The 20,981-nt window shown below is 37.4% G+C and overlaps 1 protein-coding gene across 6 annotated transcripts in view; it reads left to right on the top strand.

The window, feature by feature from the left end:
* Positions 1–20,981, top strand: part of PLD1 (phospholipase D1) — a 212,905-nt gene that overhangs the window by 160,958 nt on the left and 30,966 nt on the right. For all 6 annotated transcript variants that reach the window (XM_036850657.1, XM_036850658.1, XM_036850656.1 and 3 more), the window contains 2 exons: positions 13,019–13,132; positions 15,477–15,526. In XM_036850657.1, coding sequence (XP_036706552.1) covers positions 13,019–13,132; positions 15,477–15,526 — 164 coding nt within the window. The remainder of the gene's footprint in view (positions 1–13,018; positions 13,133–15,476; positions 15,527–20,981) is intronic.

The following is a 20,981-nucleotide window of genomic DNA, read 5'->3' as shown; positions in this document are numbered from 1 at the left end:
TATGAGGGTTCCAATTTCTCTGTATCATCACTAATACTTATTATTATCTCTCTTTTTGATTATAGCGATCCTAGTAGGTGTGAAATGGTATCTCATGTGTTTTTGATTTGAATTTCCCTAATGACTAATAATGTTGAGTATTTTTTTGTTTATTGGCCATTCATGTATTATCCTTGTCCATTGTTTAATTAGGTTGTCTTTTTATTACTGAGTTGTAAGAGTTCTTTAGGTATTCTGGATACAAGTCTTATATCAGATTTATGATTTGCAAATATTTGCTCCCATTCAGTCTGTTTTCTTTTTTACTTTCTTGGTAGTGTCCTTTGAAACACAGAAGTTTTAAATTCTGATAAAGTTCCATTTATCTTTTTTTTTCCCTTTATTGCTGTGCTTTGGTTTCATAGCTGAGAAACCACTGCCTAATCCAAAATCATGAAGATTTATGCCTGTTCTCTTCTAAGAATGTTATAGTTTTAGCTCTTACGTTTAGGTCTTGATTCATTTTGAGTTACTTTTTGTATATGGTGTGAGGTAGAGGTCCAACTTCATTCTTTTGCATGTGGATATTCAGTTGTTCCAGCACCATTTGTTGAAAAGTCTATTCTTTCCCTACTGAATTGTCTTGACACCTGGGACCATTTCTTTTTATGGCTGATTTTAGCTCTGTGTAAAAACAGCAAAATAAACAAACAAAATTATTACATTTTATTATCTTAATTCATTGAACATATGCCGTGGAGAATGTTAAGTACATATGCATTTGGGGCTTAAAACATTTTTTGACTTCCAGTGTCCTGTGGTACTTTAATATCTTTTTTTCACAAAATATGTGGGGATTTTTAGACTAAGAACATTTTATAGCAACAACTACCAGCATTTTATATGATTCACAGTTTATATCCACAGCCTCTTACTGAATTTTCACAACTACCCTTGAAAGTAGATCATATAGTTTTGTTGTTATTATTATTGTTGTTGCTGTACATTTTTATTTTTATTTTTTTCTGCTTAATTCCTTTATTAGCATTTAAGCGAGATACCTCTGCACTTTTTAGTGGTTGGTCTGGGGATTACAATATGCATCTTTTTTTTTTTTGTCCCCATTTTTAAAGTTAAACTGAGATGAAAGAGTTGGTGTGACTTGTCTGGGCCACTAACAGCAAAAGGCAAAAACAGCTTTGAAGCCAAGTCTCTGGACTTCGGACCCAGTGCCTCCCACACCATGTAACTCCAATGCATTGACAGTTAGGATTAGAGGCCACTTCAGGGTTGCCCCAGATTGAAGCAAGTAGGTTGGGCCTGTGTAATCTCCTCCTCCCATTGACTGGTCTTTGGATGTAGGCTGACTTCAGGAAATGGGCATGGCCTTGGGTGAGGCAGGCCCCTTTGGCCTCTGGAGGGCAGTTCCTGGAGAAAGGCTTCACTGTGAGTGAGTAGCCAGTGGCCAGCTCTCTCAGCAGCTGGGGGAATGGCTGTCTTGATCCCACAGTGAGGGCCTTTGGGCAGCAAGGCACAATACTCACTCATCCTGCGGGGTGTCCAGTGTTTCTCACCCCTTCCCATGCATCAAAATCACCACTTTACAAAAACACAGAGGGCTGGACTCAACTCCAGGCTTGCTGGATCAGAATTTTCTGGAGGAGGGCCCAAGTACCTGTATTTTGTAATATTCCACAGGCACAGCCAAGACTATATAGTACTCATCTAGAACAGCGTATATGGCCATAAATATGAATGATGGTCTGTGTTTTTACAAGTGACCTTTATTCTTTGCCTTCTCATATGCTTTTATTAAAGTCACCAAGGACTGTTTCTGAGATGACTTAAAAACAGTCTTGTTTCCAGTTAAACACATATGTACACACAGAGATTCCTTGCATCCTTTCCAGTCTCCAGTCTCCCAATTTTCTGGGTCAATTTATGTCTCATTTACAAAATTGCATTATATTTCTGACAACTCTTGCATTTTGTTGATGCAGGAGTGTCCCCTTTATAAAGCACATTTGACAAAAAAGAAAAATAATTTTTTCATGAAATTGAAATGTCACAAAAATACATTAAATTGACAAATGAGCTCATTGGGCTGAGCAGTGAATCATGAATTTTGGAACTTTGACAGCTAATTAGGAGAGTAGGATGAATCCTAACTTCACTCACCCCAGTTATTCACTTATTAGTACATGGTTTAATAAATATCTGTAAGATTTGTTTTTAAGTATTCAGGAGCCTGAAAGAATATTTTTCTTTAGCATATTAATTTGTCTTTTAATATCTGGACTTCTTCTAAAATCATAGCACTTTAAGGCTGGAAGGAATGTTAAGACATTTTCTGATTGAACATTTCCCAGTGACCCTGGGATCCACGGTAAGAGAGCATGGTAAGGTAGCATCTGTTGCAGATTTTATCTCATGCTTAGAAGTTCACAGAGCACCTTAAAGGGTGGCAATTTCAAGCTCACTTTGTAGAAACTGGGAAATGAGTTCGTCACATTTCAAATTAACCGTGTGTCATTTAGCTCTGATCTCTCAATAATCTCACTTGCTTTGACAGTCACATTTTAAAGTGGTATGTATATCACACATTCAAACTTAGTGGATACACACACATATCCTGGAAACCTATTTTACATTTTCCACCTTCTCTGTATCTCCACATTATCATTTATCTCCTGTGTTAATTCCAAACTGTAAAATATATTTTCATTGAATCATTTCAAATCTGTGAGCTTGTATTCTTAGGACAAAGGTAAAGGTAGAATTAGAAAGCTCATCTTGCAGGCTGCCTACAGAGGCTCCCCTCCTTCTCACTGAGAGCCGTCGTGTGCCATCCCCAAGCTTACCCCTCTCTCTTCCTTCCACTCTTCTGCTCTCCACTCTTCTGAAACTCAGAACTTCCCTGCCAGAGTCACGTGCCTAGCAACAAGTATAACTTCGGTTGTTGGAAAAAGAATAGAATAGAGCACAAAGCAGATGGAGGGAAATGACAGTCAGCATACAGCCAACCTGACCAAGGAACACAGACTCTCTCCCAGGACCCTCCCACCCTAGAGAGATTGGCGTCTTTAAATTGCCAACTTCTCTCAACTGGGCTGAGCCTTTACTTTTCCGCCAGTGCTGGAATCCGGTCCCACACCAGTTCCCTAAAGTGAGTTCTCTGCTTCCCTCACTTTCTCCTCATTCTTTCTCAGCAGCTGTAATTCTTTTTTTTTTTAATTAATTTTTATTGGAGTATAATTGATTTACAATGTTGTGTTAGTTTCTGCTGTACAGCAAAGTGAGTCAGTTATACATATACATATATACACTCTTTTTTAGATTATTTTCCCATATAGGTCATTACAGAGTATTGAGTAGAGTTCCCTGTGCTATACAGTAGGTTCTTATTAGATATCTATTTTGTATATAGTAGTGTGTATATGTCAATCCCAGTTTCCCAATTTAGCTTTCCCCCAGTTTGCCCCTTGGTAATCATAAGTTTGTTTTCTACATCTGTGACTCTATTTCTATTTTGTAAATAGGTTCTTTTGTACCATTTTTTTAGATTCCACATATAAGCGATATCATAAGTTATTGTCTGTGACTTAACGTTACTCAGTAGACAATCTCTAGGTCCATCCATGTCGCTGCAGGTGGCATTATTTCATTCTTTTTTATGGCTGAGCAATATTCCATTGTATATATGTACCACATCTTCTTTATCCATTCTTCCATCAGTGGACATTTAGGTTGCTTCCATGTCCTGGCTATTGTAAATAGTGCTGCAGTGAACATTGGGGTACATGTATCTTTTTGAATTATGGTTTTCTCAGGGTATATGCCCAGGAGTGGGATTGCTGGATCATATGGTAGCTCTATTTTTAGTTTTTTAAGGAACCTCCATACTGTTCTCCATAGTGGCTGCACCAATTTACATTCCCACCAGCAGTGTAGGAGGCTTCCCTTTTCTCCACACCCTCTCCAGCATCCATAGTTCTTTACAGAAACAGGCCAAGCCTCCATGATCTGATTCATGACCTAGAGCCTCAGAATACTGTTCACCCCAAGCTGAACTAAAAATAACTGTGGGAATCTCTGCAGAAAACAAAAGGTCTGCTCTAAAAAAGTAAAACTGTCTTCGAGTTGAGACCAGCTCCCAACCCACTGGAAGCCTGTCTTTGACAACTCAAATAGGACTAGAGATCAGGGAGAAGAAATCATAATCCACAGTGTAGAATTGACTGGCTTATACCATGTTTGAATAAGCCAAAACGTAGAGTGTAACCAGATGGTCCCAAGTAGAAAACATTTTAAAACACTGTGTGCCATGAATGTATGGTTTCTGAGGGTGAAACCAGTTTTGCTTATGGAAACTTGACATGCATAATTTTGCTGCCCTGCTAAAAAGTTTGGAGGGAGAGAGTGCATTTTGCACTGTTATCACCACAAGTTTGACACGTGCAATGAAATTAGACAGTTGATTTAATGCTTCTGTATTTTAATATTAAACTGCACTGGAAAATACACAATTAAACTGCCTTGGAAAATACACAATTTTGAAAATCACTCAAACTCTTCATGCTTCCTGTAACTGTAGAACAGTGCCAGATAGTACTTGCAGTTTGCCCATGGGTGATGGTATGAGGGACCTCCTCTGGGGAATCTGAAATTAATTGGGAACCAGATGTCTGGAGATCTGAGTTCTTCCCAACTCTGTGTCTACAGGTATGTGACCTTTTGAATCTATCATTTTTGCCTTTCTGGTACTCTGTTTTTTCACCAACAAAGAGAATAATAATATCTGCCCTACCTATCTCATATGAATAGATGTGAAAGCAATGTGAAAACCGTAAAGCACCAGTTCATGTAAGAAATTATGTTATTTCCAGGAAATTCATCATCTGGAAATATGCTAGCTCGTGGTAAATTCTAGCAGGGACAAAGAACCACAATATCAAATCAACTATTAGAATTAATATTTATGTTAGAAACAAATGTTTTAATTAAAGAGGTGTTTAATGTGCCTCATTTTTAATTATTAGGTGACTATTGCTGGATAAGGACAACTTGCTTTGGTTCCCTATCACTGGCACTTCTTCATCCTGTGACAAGTAGAGGCACATGATTAAAACACTGTCTAGAGGTGTCCTGCCAGAAAGCTATAGCTGACTGCTCATGGGAATCAACTTTTAGATTCCCCATTATTGATTGGATTACACCTTCCCCCAAAATATAAAATGAAATGTATTCTGAAACATAATGTGTGTTCAGTTTTGCTTTGCTTTGTTTTAATTTTAGGCACTGTTGATGATTCTTTGAAGCTTTCCAATTGAAATCACTGGTTATTAATTGATTAATAATGTTATCAAATCGTTTTTGAGTCATTCCACGTCCAAGGTGCTTTTTATGCATTCCTTCATTTAATTCTCACATCAGCCTTATGAAGTGGATGCATAATGATTTCCATTCTACAGATGAGGCAGCTGAGGCCAAGTGCGATTATGGTAACTTGCCCACGTCATGCAGCTATTAATGAGTGGAACTAGGACTCAGACCACATCTTTAGGACTTAAACTTGTGCTCTTTTCCTTGTGCTACCTTTGTAGCTCAGCTACAAAGCTTCCCTCATTTCAAGGGAAGTAGAAATGTTCTAATGTTAAGCCTGCAAGAAATCTAGAAGAGGTACTTTATTTAAAAATTTTTTAAAATCAGATGAACATTTTCTTTTTTTAAAGCAATTGCTTGAATGAAGCAACTGACAAAGGATTAACCTCCAAAATTTACAAGCAGCTCATGCAGCTCAATAACAAAAAAACAAACAACCCAATCCAAAAATGGGCAGAAGACCTAAATAGACATTTCTCCAAAGAAGATATACAGATGGCCAACAGACACATGAAAGAATGCTCAACATCATTAATCATTAGAGAAATGCAAATCAAAACTACAATGAGGTATCATCTCACACCGGTCAGAATGGCCATCATCAAAAAATCTACAAACAATAAATGCTGGAGAGGGTGTGGAGAAAAGGGAACACTCTTGCACTGTTGGTGGGAATGTAAATTGATACAGCCACTATGGAGAACAGTATGGAGGTTCCTTAAAAAACTAAAAGTAGAACTACCATACGACCCAGCAATCCCACTACTGGGCATATACCCTGAGAAAACCATAGTTCAAAAAGAGTCATGTACCAAAATGTTCATTGCAGCTCTATTTACAATAGCCAGGACATGGAAGCAACCTAAGTGTCCATCATCGGATGAATGGATAAAGAAGATGTGGCACATGTATACAATGGAATATTACTCAGCCATAAAAAAGAAATGAAATGGAGGTATTTGTAGTGAGGTGGATGGAGTTAGAGTCTGTCATACAGAGTGAAGTAAGTCAGAAAGAGAAAAACAAATACAGTATGCTAACACATATATGGAATCTAAGGAAAAAAAAAAAAAAAAAAAGGTCATGAAGAACTAGTGGAATATGGGAATAAAGGACACAGAACTACTAGAGAATGGACTTGAGGATATGGGGAGGGGGAAGGGTAAGCTGTGACAAAGTGAGAGAGTGGCGTGGACATATATACACTACCAAACGTAAAATAGATAGCTAGTGGGAAGCAGCCGCATAGCACAGGGAGATCAGCTCTGTGCTTTGTGACCACCTAGAGGGGTGGGATAGGGAGGGTGGGAGGGAGGGAGATGCAAGAGGGAAGAGATATGGGAACATATGTATATGTATAACTGATTCACTTTGTTATAAAGCAGAAACTACACACCATTGTAAAGCAATTATGCTCCAATAAAGATGTTAAAAAAAAAATAAAGTAATTGCTTGATAGATAAAAATTTCTTAGGTTTAAAGAAAAATCTACATCCTATAATTACCACATCCTATAATTTGTGTACCAAGTTGAAAGGACATGTTGGGTATATTTCAGAATCACTGTCTTAACGAAATTTGAGCTGCAGTTATAATAAAAGAAGAAAAATATGAAAATTAAGTATGCCAATGGCTGGTTTCACATTTTATTTTGTAGGATAACCTCCAAGCTCTATGAAATTCATGCAGAAGAGGTTACATTAGGGCAGAGATGACAGATCATGGCAGGAGAACTTTTGATTTAGATCATTTAATTGCTTTTATTTGATTCCAAAAATTATATAAATGATAATCTCAGCAGATAGAGAGAGCAAAGATTAGTACTGGGCAGAGGCCAGAAATCATTTTGAGTCTGAGCATATGCCCTGGCAGAGAGATGAAGGAAAGGAGAGACTCTTTTTTTAAAAATGAGAATGAAAACGGCTGGGCCATTGTGGGAACAGTTTAATAAGAGGTTTTGTAGAATCTTATTTAAGGGACACTGAGGGACATGCCTGCCAAAGGTTATCAAGTCCAGAGTGAAGTCTAAGTTACACATGCTGGGCTAACCCTGAACATTCTTACATTTAAAAGCTTGCCGTTTTCAAAAGATAACCAACGAAAAAAATTATGTGTGTGTGTTTTTGTGTGCACACACAATATGTAATGTCATAATCTATAAAAATCTCACATATGATATGCAAAGTCAGTGCTAAATAGAACCAGCATTTCTAGGGGACTAGCAATGATTTTCACCAACTCCTTCATTTACAGATGAGAAAACTGAAACCCAGAAAGGTTTACTGCATTTAAAAAGATTTGCCCAACACAAAATAAAATGGGCTATGTCCCAAACCACTGAGAAGCTACAGATCCAATTCTCCCATAACTGATACCACTATAGAATAAAATTCTCTCCACAAAAAAAAACAAAAACAAAAACCACTAATCCCCAACCACAATTCTTCTTACTTCTGGCAGCATTCACTGCTGCAAAATCTACAACGAGAGGATTTATACCAGCTTCTGAAGTTTATGGCAATGAAACATGATCTATAAATCTCAAATTCTCAAAAAATAAAGCATCTTGTCACTGGAGAAACACAATGAGCTCCTTTGGGGCCTTCTTAATAGATCCTGAGACCCCACTCTGAGAAGAAGACCCCTCTTCCACTGACTACCCACCATGCGGGGGAAGGAGGAGGTGAAGGAGGAGGGGTTCTTCCGGAGAGAACAAGGTGGGAAGCTAGAGGAAAACCACTGCTAAGACCCATTTATGTTGGTGAACTAGGACTTGTTTTTAAAGGGGCAAGCAGCATTTCAGCAAATCACAAAAATTGAAAATATTAAAGATCCCACATTCTCATCACCTAAACAATTTACTTTTTGTTTTCCTATTTCCTTGTTGGTCCATATTAATATACAGACATATTTTCTGAGTTGTAATTTATTTCCTTTTCCTGTAACTCACTTGGATTTCTGTCTCAAGTCCCTTTTCCACACAATAGAAGGAAATTTAGTTTAGTCACTTCCTGATAAATGTGGCCAAATTCAGTGGTTTCTCATTATTTCTGCTCCGTATTCAGTCCATCAGGGTGCCCCTGGCCTTTCCTCCCCTCCCCCATCCTTGGTATAGACGCTAAGGGGCCCTGGATCTTTGGGAAGGGGCTTCTAACACTCAGTATCCATCTGGCTCAAGCCTGTTCTGGCATCTGCTTACTGTAACCTGGGATCCTCAGCCTTCTCCTTTAAAACCTGCCTTTCTGTCCCTTCTCCTCTACTGCTGCCAGTAGAGGGTCCCTGCACTGAGTCTGACTCTTATTTCTTCTTCTTTTTTCTTTTTTTAATTTATTTTTTTGGGCGCACTGCCAGCCTGTGGGATCTTAGTTCCCTGACCAGGGATCGAACCCGCACCCCCTGCAGTGGAAGCTCGGATTCTTAACCACCGGACCACCAGGGAAGTTCCTCTTATTTCTTTATACTCCCGCCTCAGCTCAAAGGATCTCTCCCCAGTTCCCCAAATCTAAGAAGCTGACATCTTTGTGCCCTGGTTCCTCGGTGAGAGCGCCGTCCTAGGAGCAATGCCTGCTTCATATCTCCAGTCACAGAGAGGGGGAAGTTAACACATTTAAGGGGAAAAATTATTTAATATTTCATAGTATCAGCCTGCCACATCTATAATTGTCTCGTAATTGTAACTTTGCATAGGGCCATTTTAACACACTACCAGAAGTACTTTGCTAGTAAGTCATCATAGTGGTCATTTTAGTGGCTGTAAGAAGTTACATCCATTGAGTGACTATAACATAATTTAGTTAATCATCCCCCCATTATTGGACATTTCCAATTTTTATCTATTATACATAACACCGCTGTAAGAGTTAGTGGGTTTTGAAAGAAGAACTTATTTTAACAAAAAGCCTGAGCATGCAATTTTATAAAATTGTTCTGAACTAAAGTGGATGGAGCAGTTGCCTGCATGATGGCCTGGTGCCCACTAGCTCTTCTCTTGCTTTTAAGATCATAAATAATTCTGCACATTAGGGGCTCAGGTTCTTGCCCTATGCTGGTTGCTATCATTTGCACCACCCCAGCATTGTGAGGATGCAGTGTTTCGGAAGAGGTTAGAATCCTCGGTGGCCAAGAACTGTTATTTTCTGGGGACCAGATCAAGGAAGGAGACTGGACGGGTTAGCACATAGAATTTTCTCTTCATTGGCTTAAACTAAGCCACAACGTTATGGTTTGAAATTCCAGAGCCCTTTTTTTCTATAGCAGTGAAAATCTAAGTCATCTATGCTAATTTGCTGAACACAGTTTAAAAATTTCATCATTTAGGAAATTCAAAAACTGCATTGTGTTAAAAAAATAAAAATAAAAAAGCAAGGATTTTGATATAGAGCTAACCAAGAACAAGAAAATGTGAATATTCTGATTTCTACAAACTAAATTTGCAAATATGCTTTATCTAAAGATACAAGATTTTTATAGAACATTTCCCAGTGTCTACATTTTGAAGTCATTTTTGCTTTCATAAAACACATGGGCAAAAGGAAACCATCTTTTCCAAACAGAATTACAAACACTTGGTGTTCAAGACCAGCAATACTGCTTCTAATAAATGTGAAAGATGACTTATGTGGGTTGGCACACATAGCAAAATAGGTATTTTGGGGTAGAAAAAATTAGAAACAGTTCAATGCCCAGCAATAGAGAACTGGTTAAAATATTATGGCATGGATTTGGAATACTGTCACTGTTATTAAAAAATGGGCATCTCTCTAAGTACAGTTATCAAAGAATTTCCAGGATACACTGATAAATTACAAAAAAAAAATAACAGAAAAGTGTTTACAGTAGTCTAACATTTGTGTAGAAGGAGAGAATACATATATATATGCTTATAAATTCATAGACTATTTCTGAAAGAACATGAAAGGTAATACAAGTTGCCCTTAGGGAGGGGAAACAAAGGCTGGGGACAAAGGAGTGAAAAAGAAGTTTTTTCATCATATAATATTCCACCTCTGAAGGTTTGTCCTGTGAACATATATTATCCATTCGAAAATGTAATTTTTTTTGGTGGTTCCTCAAAAAGCTAAACATAGAATAACTGTATGACCCAGCAACACCATTCCTGGATATATACCCAAAATAATTGAAAACAGGGACTCAGATACTATATGCCCGTGCCCACTGCAGCATTATTCACAATAGCTAAAAGTGGAAACATTGCAAGTGTCCACCAACAGATGACCGGATAAACCAAATGTGGTCTATATATATAACAGAATATTATTCAGCCATAAGAAGGAAGGAAATTCTGACCCATCCTACATCGTGGATGAATCTTAAGGATATTATGTTAAGTGAAATAAGTCAGCCACAAAAGAACAAATATTGTTTGATTCCACTTAGCTGAAATATCTAGACCAGGCAAATTCCTAGAGACCGAAAGTAAATTAGAGGTTACCAGAGGTTGCAGGGAGGGGAAATGGGAAGTTACTGCTTAATTATCACAGTTTCTGTTTGGACTCATGAAAAAGTTTTGGAAATAGAGATCATGATGGTTCACAACATGTGAAGGTAATTGTTAACACTGAACAGTACACTTAAAAATGGTGAAAATGGTAAATTATATGTTTCATATATTTTTCCACAATAAAAAAAATTCAAATAAGGTGTAATCTAATTTAAAGAAAAACATCCTGTCTAACCTCTTGTCTACCAGAGGCTTCCCAGAAACAAACATTCTTCCAACCTGACCCCATCCTCCCAAAGCAAATAGTACCAAGTGCATACTGAGTGCAAAGGTCCTCTGTTGGGCACCGCCCAAAACAGAAAGATATGTGGACGTACGTCCTGTGTTTCAAAAGGGCTTATCACATAGCCTAGCCTAACAGAGGTACCTGTCACTGTTGTGTAAGCAAAAAGATGCTGAGTAGGCATCCCAACCATGTGCAAGTGGGAGTGCAGAGGCAGGAGCAAACCAATTTTCACTGGCACATCCAGGATGGCTTGATGGAAGGAGCCGGTTATCAGCTCCTCTCTGCGAGGCAGAGAAGGGCATCCAGGCTCAGGGGGCAGATGAGTTAGGTTGACTAACCTGCCTTACTAGGGGTGCACCTCTGAGCACAGGGCAGTGGTGTCCAGTCCCTGGAGTGTGGGCCTGGGAGGACCAGGACGAAGGTGATTCTGTAAAGGCAGTTGAAGCCAGATGGTGTCAATTTTCAACTGTAAAATTCATTTGGACTTTTAAATACTGGCTGTGAGGAAATAGCTTAGGTATTCTTTCTGTTCTTCCCACTATCCTGTTTACTGTCTAGGAATGTGAGCTTCGTACCCTTATTTGACAGAGAACTTTAACCGTGTATAATTTTTTTTTTAAATGGGGTTTTTCCAACTCAAACTGTGTTTGCCATCTAGCGATTAATCCATGCCATTACAACACCCTGGTTCAGATTCCTCATTTCTCAGCACTGCGGTTAAAGCTCATAGGTCTCCAGACTCCGTTCTGTTGGCCGCGGCTTCTGTCTCAAACTGCACTTTCCCTGTGCCCTGATATGTACGGTATGTTGGCATCAGAGACCTCAGTAATGAAATCTGACCCCTCTGAGAGTAATAATAATATTCACCTGAAAGAAAAATGTAGCTGTTTAGAAGACAATGCACCTTAGAAATTAAGTATTATGAAAAGTTTAAGTAGGTTCCGATTTGAAAATTAACCTGTAGCAGCATCTTTGTGTGAATGCAGACTTCTCACATAAACTGGCGAGATTCTGACCATAAGGGATGCCACAGTCATCTCCAGACTTTCTCTTCTTCCTGTGTGTTTTCTAGAGAGAAGGATATTAACAGTCAAGCCTCCAAAGAGGCGACACCTATTTGAACATAATTCTCCAAATTTCTGACTTTCTGAATACAGATCAAAATTAGGAGCCACATTTTCTGCTTCTGTTTCTTTTCTTTCAAAAGCTGTTGTTAATCAGTTGGGACAGCAGACCAAGAAATACTGTGTTATGTCTACAGGAGATTTAAAACTCAACATCAGTTATTCAAAATTCTTGACAGGCCCAGGGTAACATTTTGCATCTGAAGCAGAGTTTCCAGAGATGAATCAGAGTTTCTAAACAATGCTGATTTCTGCATTGGAAAATATACTGGGTCCAATATGTTTTTTTGCCCCTGAGATTTAGGCTGTGGGAGCTCATTTACTCAGTAATTACTAACTGAATGCCTGCTATTTGCTGGACTCTGAGCTCGGTACTGTGGCTATAACTTGTTATACATAAAACGGTTAGGATAACGTCTTTTTCAAAACTTTATTATAACCCCTCCACCTCCCATGGGATCCAAGCAAGGCTTTTTTACAGTGAATTTTGTCCTAGGAAGGATTGTGCTATAGAGAGATAGTGGGAACAATTCCCACTTTACTGCCAAGTTCAGCTTATTTTTCAGGTTGTTATGAACGGTTACCCTGGATAACAGTTTCTGGCCTTTAATACAACAGCATCCCCTTCCCTGCCAAAGCCTGGAACGTGATAGAATGTATTGTAGGAAGCCATTCACTCAGTCTCCAAAACCATGTGAACTGCTTGACTGTCATTTTTAACTGTTACTGTGTCTTTTTTTTTTTTTTTTTTTTTTCTGTGCAACTCCTTCCATCTGACTTTTGCAGGGAAAGCCAGAGATACCGGGTTTATGTTGTGATACCACTTCTGCCAGGTTTTGAAGGAGACATTTCAACCGGTGGAGGAAATGCTCTACAGGCGATAATGCACTTCAACTACAGGTGCCAAAGTTCTAAAATCCTCTGTTTACAGCTTTCAATCAGTTATGCATGTAAGCTGGCGAAAGCAATGGAAGTGTTTCTCCACATCTATTCAGTGGATCATTGAACAGATGGACACTTTGCTTTATTTTACTTTTGAATCTTGGCCTGTTTACTAGTTGATAAAATTCAAATAGAGCCTAAAATCATAAATGGTAGGCCTAGGACACATGGCACGTATAAAAGAACTAAAATATTAGTGTCTCTTTTATACTCATTGCCTATCACATATATAGAGTGCTTGTCTCCATTTATGAGATGTATATATACACACAATATATATGAATATAAAAAAAAGACTAATATTTTTGTTCTTTAATATATATTAATATATTATAAATGGAGACAAAGACTTTATATAGATACAGTTATGAAGTCCTTTATACATAATTAATTTTTAAAGATAATTTTAAAATTATCTTTAAGCCACCAAATAGTTATTGAGCTTTCCATATTCTTTGCAGTAAGTAGATGAAAGAAAAAAATTAAATGCTTAAAATGGTATGATTTGCACATATTGGTTTATGATTTTTCTAGGCAGCAGTCCTTCAACAAGGTTGGTAATAATAGTCTCTGCCAGTAAGTGAAGCGTGAAGGTTCTTTCCTGTCTCCTGGAATTTTAATTGTTTTCCCTACCATCCCTTTGTTAAAATTTTAGGGAACGTGGTAAGTCCTGTTCTCAATATTCTAAAAAGCAGAGTTTCCATATTCACTCAAAAAGTCACATGAGACTTCAGACGTGGCCAGTGGAAGATTATGAGCAGGGTTGAGAGGTGCTAGCTGGTGGATGGGTGTAGAGAGGTGCTGTAGAAAGTGATGGAAAGGCCCCCCTGACGTTCTTTTTGGGTCACTTAGCTGAGAAGAGGTAAATGGACAGGCCTGGCATGAATCCACGTCCCAATTATAAGCTCTGTGACCTGAAGCACAAAAGAGTCCTACTCAGGATCACACTTAATAAGTCAAAGCAAGGACTAGCGCCTGGATATTTTCTTTTAATATCCCCTGTTCTTCAGAACCACCTGTAGTTTCCCACCTTTCTAAGCAAATTCTTTTGTGGGGGAGGGACAAATGAAGTCTTGCCCCAAACCCACAGTGTGTAAAGCAGATAAGGGTTCAGGGCCTTGGTCAAATTGGGGCTGGGGGCTTAGATGCCCTTTTGCTTGAGTTCCCCTCCCTAGAGGCACCTCCTCAAGATCTAAGGTCCTCCAGGCACAGTTTGAGCGCACCACTGTAGTGGAAATCTTTTTTTGTTAATCCTCTTGCTTCTTTCCGACTTTTTAAGCTTGTATCTTTCTGTCTGCCAGGGTTTCAAGTAAGGCGTTTTGTTTCATCTGGGGTAATTTTGCCTCATTACAGTATGAGAAAACTTTAACTGTGCTTTGGTCTATACACTTGGATTGAAGATTTGCCCGTTTCTAATATTATCTGATTTATAACATGGCAAACAAAGCTTTTCAAGTAGTTAAGGCACTGACATAATGTTTAATTGGATTTTATGCACTTCATTTGCCATGCTAACATTACTTTTGGAATATTGTCGATTGTAGTTATTTTCTGTAACTATTTTCTTGGGTTTGAGCCAACTGAATGAAATAACACGCTTCGCTTTTGTTCAGCAACCAAAACTATAACCTTTTATTATGCAAAAACATCTCTATTTTCTGGCATCATCTTTAATAATATCAGCATTTCCCAGGCGTAACTGTACTTTTAATTACTTTCACAGAGCAAGCAGATGGAACATAGAATTTTTTGTCTTGTCGGTCTTTATAATTCATCGACTATTATCAGAGTCTTGAGAAGCAAAATCATTAGTAGAGGCAGCTATTTGAGACTATATTTTTCACTTTTAAGGGGTTTTCTGACTTTACAGAGACAGCTCAGGTATAATAGTTTCCTTAATTCCAGAATTACTTTGCTAAGTTTGCCCTTTTCACCTCTGAAAGTAATATGATTCTGTAAGTATTCTTATCTATTGTGGCATTCTAAGTTTATCTTTGCAGTCGCCACATTTTCTAAGTGGGAAAGCTCATTCATAACCCATCTTTTAAAAATAGCATCTCTTTCTGAAATCTAAGATCAATTTTATAACTTTTCCATTTACGCACTTCAAAATAACTTGTCCCATCAATAACATTACAGAAGTGACATTCATATGTTTTCTTGGCTTTTAAAAAATCTATGTAGCATCTTCTCATAAAAGCACTTGCTCTATTTTTACTTGGATTAGGACTCTACCCCACAGATATTGCAATTGAAACCATTGAAACCTCTATAATTATTTCTTTCCTTTACATATGTTCAGAACCATGTGCAGAGGAGAAAATTCCATCCTTGGACAATTAAAAGCAGAGAGTAAGTAACTGCTTTTCTTTTCCTCCATGGTTGTTTTTGGTGGCATATCAGTGATTATTAATGTTTTCACAGTGTGGTTATAGGACTCTTCACAAAAGGTAGCCCACAAAATGCTTAACAGAAATAAATTACTTATTCTCATTAAATTGTCCAAACAGATGTTCAAATGAAGACATCACAGCATGAGCTGCATAGGTGATAAAAATGAGAGTATGTTTACAATTTTTTATAATTTATTTTTATTTATTTATAATAATTGTTTTGATAAGAAGTGGGATTTGTAAGGCACTTCAAAATGACCCCACGTGTATCTTCTCCTGCGATCCTTCACCACAGTCCTGGGAAGTAAGCAGGAAGGTGTCATCCCTGCTTTAAAGATGAGGACACGGTCAACATGTATATACGTGGCCTCCTACAGATGCAGAAGTCCCAGGGTTCTCACACACTGTCATATTTAGGGAGGAAAACTAATTATATAACCATTTTAACACCATAACACTTGACTAAATCTTCGAGGGTATTATACTGGAGGTAAGTAAATAAGAAAAAAACCCACACTGATACCTTTAACTCCTGAAATTCTTCACATTTCAAAGGCACTTTCTCAGATATCTTAATTGATCCTTCCACATAGTTCTTAGCTACAGTACATTGTAATTGTGGGTTTACTTACCTATATATCTCTGTGAACTGGCTCTAAGTTTAGCACATAGTAGGTACTCAATAATCTTTTATACCCTGAACAGTAGGTACAGAAAATTCCACAAGAACTAAACTGAAGAAAGAACCCAATTTGTCTGACCTCCAGTTCATATCGGGTTAAGATTGTGAAAATTTGTAGGTCACATTAAAAAGACTAGATTTTTATCCAGAAAAAGACAAGATATGGTGTTGGATGCCTCTGATCACTGATTGAACTCATCAAAGTGGTGTTTATATCAAAGCTCACTGACTGATGGCAGGTGAGAGAAAATGGTACCTTGGGAGTGGATAGAAAGGTTATGTATGGATAAAACTGTGAAGGAGCATTTGAGGGGATGTGGGAGCAGAAGAGTAAGGGAAGGGTCAGATAATCCTAAGAGTTTCAACCCAACTCATCAGGAGGATGGAGCTGCCACAGGAAGGTCTGAAAAGTCAGGAGGAGCCACTGCAATCATATGATGCCATGTGGTGTGGCGTTCACATATGCTATACACCTCAACTGAGGTTTTTGAAAATTTTGTTTTACGCTGGGAGCCTCCTAATCGTGGTGCACTGGGTGATGTATCAGAATGTGGGGAGAAAAAATTAGTCCTTCCATGTATGTATATTTTTCCTTAAAAATAAAGAATTAGGACATTAGCAGGAATGGCATAGTAAGGATCCCCCCAAATCCATTCCTACATAAAAGCAACAAAAACACTAACAAAAATTGTCAAAAATCAACTTTTTCAGAACTCTGGAAATTAACCAAGGGCATGTAACAATCTGTTTATTCAAGAAAGGCAGCAGAATCTTGGTAAAAGCAGCAAGCTTTTTAATTTGCCATATGCCCATCCCCTTCTCCTCATTCCACAGTAGTTTTGAAAACCAGCTCTCCATCACTGTGAAAGAAAACCAACAGCCTAGCAGCCACTGGAAGGAGCCAAATGGGTTTGAAGCTCCCATCCCCCAACAATTCTCAGAGAATTGTCCTAATTTGACCTGTCTGACAGTTTAAAAGACTTTAAAATGGCTAGTTTAACTATGTTCAGAAAACTAAAGGAAACAAATCTAAAGAACTAAAGAGAAGTCTAAAAACAATCTCTCCCCAAATAGAGAGTATAAAAAAATAGAATTTTTTAAGTTAAAATTTTTATTAATTTTTTTACATAAAAAGAACCAAATACGAATTCTGGAGTTGAAAAGTATAATAACTGAAATGAAATGTACATTGGAAGGCTCAGTAGCAGATTGGAGTAGGCAGATGAATCAACAAACTTGAAGATAGGTCAATTGAGATTATCCAATCAGAGGACCAGAAAGAAAAAAGAATGCAGAAAAATGAATAGGGCATTTAGAACAGCCAAAACAATCTTGAAAAAGAACAAATTGGAGGACTCATGCTCCCAATTTCAGAACTTACTATAAACCTACAGGAATAAAACCAGTGTGGTGCTGATATAAGGATAGACATATAGATCACAGGAATAGAACTGAGAATCCAGAAATAAACTCTTATGATTATGGTCACTTGAATTTCAACAAGGGTTCCAGGACAATTCAATGGAGAAAGAATAATCTTTTCAGCAAATGGTGATGGAACAACTGTATATTCACATGCAAAACAATGAAGATGGACCTCTACCTCACGCCACATACAAAAAATAAGTCAAAATGGATCAAGACCTAAAATGTAAAAAGTGAAACTATAAAACTCTTAGAAGAAAACATGGGCAAAAAGCATCATGACCTTGGATTAAGCACACGTTTCTTGGGTTTATAACAAAAATATAAAAATGGATAAATTGGATTTCATCAAACATAAAAGCGTTTGTGCTCCAATGGACACTATCAAGGAACTAGAAAAAAATGACAGAATGGGAGAAAATGTTTGCAAATCATATCTCTGATAAGGGATTCATATCCTGAATATACAAAAGAACATTTACAAGTCAACAATAAAAAAATAATCCAATTTAAAAATGGGCCAAGGATCTAAATAGACATTTCTCCAAAGAAGATACACAAATGGCCAATAAGCATATAAAAAGATGCTCAACATAATTAATCATTAGGGAAATTCAAATAAAAAGTCACAAGATACAACTTCATATCCACTAAGATGGTTATAATTTAAAACATAAAAAAGATAATGATGAGAATATGAAGATATTGGAACCCTCATATGTTGCTGCTGGTAATTCAAAATGGTGTGGGCTCTTTGGAAAGCAGTTTGGTAATTCCCTAAAAGTTAAACATAGAGTTACCATATGACTCAGCAACTCTCCATAGAATATACCCAGGAGAACTGAAAACACGTGTTCACACAAAAACTTGCACATGAATGTTTCTAGCAGCATTATTCACTATAGCCAAAAGGTGTAAACAACTCAAGTATCCATTAATGGGTGAATGAAGAAACAAAATATGTATATCCATACAGTGGAATATTATTTAAATCTAAAAAGTAATGTACTGATCCATGTTACAACATGGATGAACCTTGAAAATATGATGCTATGTGAAAAGAAGCAAGACACAAAAGGCCACATATTGTATAATTCCATTTTTATTCAATGTTTTTAATAGGCAAATCCCTGGAGGCAGGACAGTAGATTAGTCATTGCCAGGGTCTGGGGAGTGACTTCTAATGGGTATGACATCTCTTTTCAGAATAATTAAAATATCTTAAAATTGGATAGTGGTGATGATTGTACAGCTTTGTGAATATACTTTAAAAAAACGAACACTGAATTTCATACTTTAAAGAGGTGAATTTTATGGCATACAGATTTTTAAATGATTTGGAAGTTTAGAAATAATGAATTAAGCTTTTAGGACTAAATAATTTTAAACTTATCTATCTATTGGTGTGTGGTATTCAATAATTTTTCACTAATGGTCTCCTCAATCTAAAATATCTTAGAAAGAACTTTGGACAGAAGACATGTACATCACCAATAATAAATAATTTCAGGGACTTACCTTGTGGTCCAGTGGTAAAGAATCCACCTTCCAATGCAGGGGACACCCGTTCGATCCCTGGTCTGGGAACTAAGATTTCACATGCCGCAGGGCAACTAAGCCCACACGCCAGAACTGTTGAGCTCACGCACCTCAAAGAGAGAGCCCACGTGCCGCAAACTACAGAGCCCAACGCCTTCTGGAACTCGCGTGCCACAACTAGAGAGAGAAAACCCACACGTCGCAACTAGAGAGAAGCCCAAGCACCGCAACAAAGAGACCGCGCCTTAATGAAAAGATCCTGCATGCCTCAACGAAGATTCCATGTGCCACAACTAAGAGCCAACACAGCCAAAAAATTAAGGAAAATAAATAAATTAAAAATAATAATAATAATAAATACTTTCAAAAGGTGTATCTAATTTTATCCAGGACACAGCTTTACCAGAGTATTACCCTATCTATTTTCTAACAGTTTAAAATTAAACTGATAGTGAATGAGTAGGGTTCTAAAAGATATATTGATTACAAACAAAATCAGGAAAGCCATTCGGTAATAACAGTGGCTAGTAAAAATGCAAGGGTGAGGTTATAGGAGAATAAAAATTCAGAACAAGCCTATTATTTAGTTTCTCAACCATAAAAATGTCCTGAACTTATTATAAAGCATTTTCTTTGGCTCTGGACCCTTTTCCTGCCTCTGCCTATTCTGGGGAAAAATTGGATTTAACATAAGTAATTTCAATGTTAAGCCCTCTTATGAAAAGAGTTCCAAGTACCCTGGGAACAAGTCAGAATCACGCATCTCAGTGGGGAAAATGTTCATTGAACATGGAAGAACAGATTAATTACATAATGCCCCTTTTTGAGGTACAGTGTTGTTGGTTTTGTTTTTGTAAATGTATAGTGGGTTTTAAATACATGAACTAACTAATCTCTAATTGGATAGAGAGCTGTAGTTTTGTACTGTTTCAATTCTTTAGAAATAACAAAACTGCTGCTACGAATATGTTAAAATTCCTGAAAAGAAAACCAGCTGCGATTAGTGTATAATTTTCTGATACACTAATCTTCAGGGATTTAGTGTTTAATTTAAAGCATTTCTTTATTATTTTTATAATTGTTGTGAATTATGGCATTTTAGCAGCCAATTTAGTATAATTTAACACAAGGTCTAGAGGTATTCAATCAGGATTAGAAACGTACATATAGGAAGTGCTTGTTTAAGCAGCAAAAGCCTGTAACAACTCTTCAGGTCCTTTCACAAAGTGTCCTTATAAACGTAGAGTCTACTGTATCAAATTTCTCATCTTTCGAGCTATCGATATATATGCGCCAACGTTCACAACAGATATGTCTTAGGGGCCTATATAAACCTCCAGATTCTCACATACCTCCATAACATGTAAGTTGGAACCCCTCGTGATTCTTTTCTATCTATTGCTTCTTATTAATACCTGTCATGCTCCTGGCTTTCTTATATTTTCTTCAGAAGGCACTGTTTCAGTATATCCTCATACCACAAGTTAACATCACCAACTTTGTATCTGTTACTTGTTGAGCCAGTTTCCTTCACAGAATAAAGTACAGTCAGACCTCTGTATCTGCAGTTTCCCCATCCACACATTCAACCAACCACAGATCGAAAATATTTGAAAAGGAAAAAAGAAAAAAACAAAAAACCAGAAAGTTCCAAAAGGCAAAACTTGAATTTGCCATGTGCAGGCAACTATTTGCATAGCATTTACATGGTATTAGGTATTATAAGTAATCGAGAGATGATTTAAAGTGTACGGGAGGACGTGTGTAG

The sequence above is a fragment of the Balaenoptera musculus genome, chromosome 4 (assembly GCF_009873245.2).
Source record: "Balaenoptera musculus isolate JJ_BM4_2016_0621 chromosome 4, mBalMus1.pri.v3, whole genome shotgun sequence".
NCBI lineage: Eukaryota > Metazoa > Chordata > Mammalia > Artiodactyla > Balaenopteridae > Balaenoptera > Balaenoptera musculus.
The sequence above is the reverse complement of the archived record's forward strand: the minus strand, read 5'-3'. Positions and strand labels throughout refer to the sequence as shown.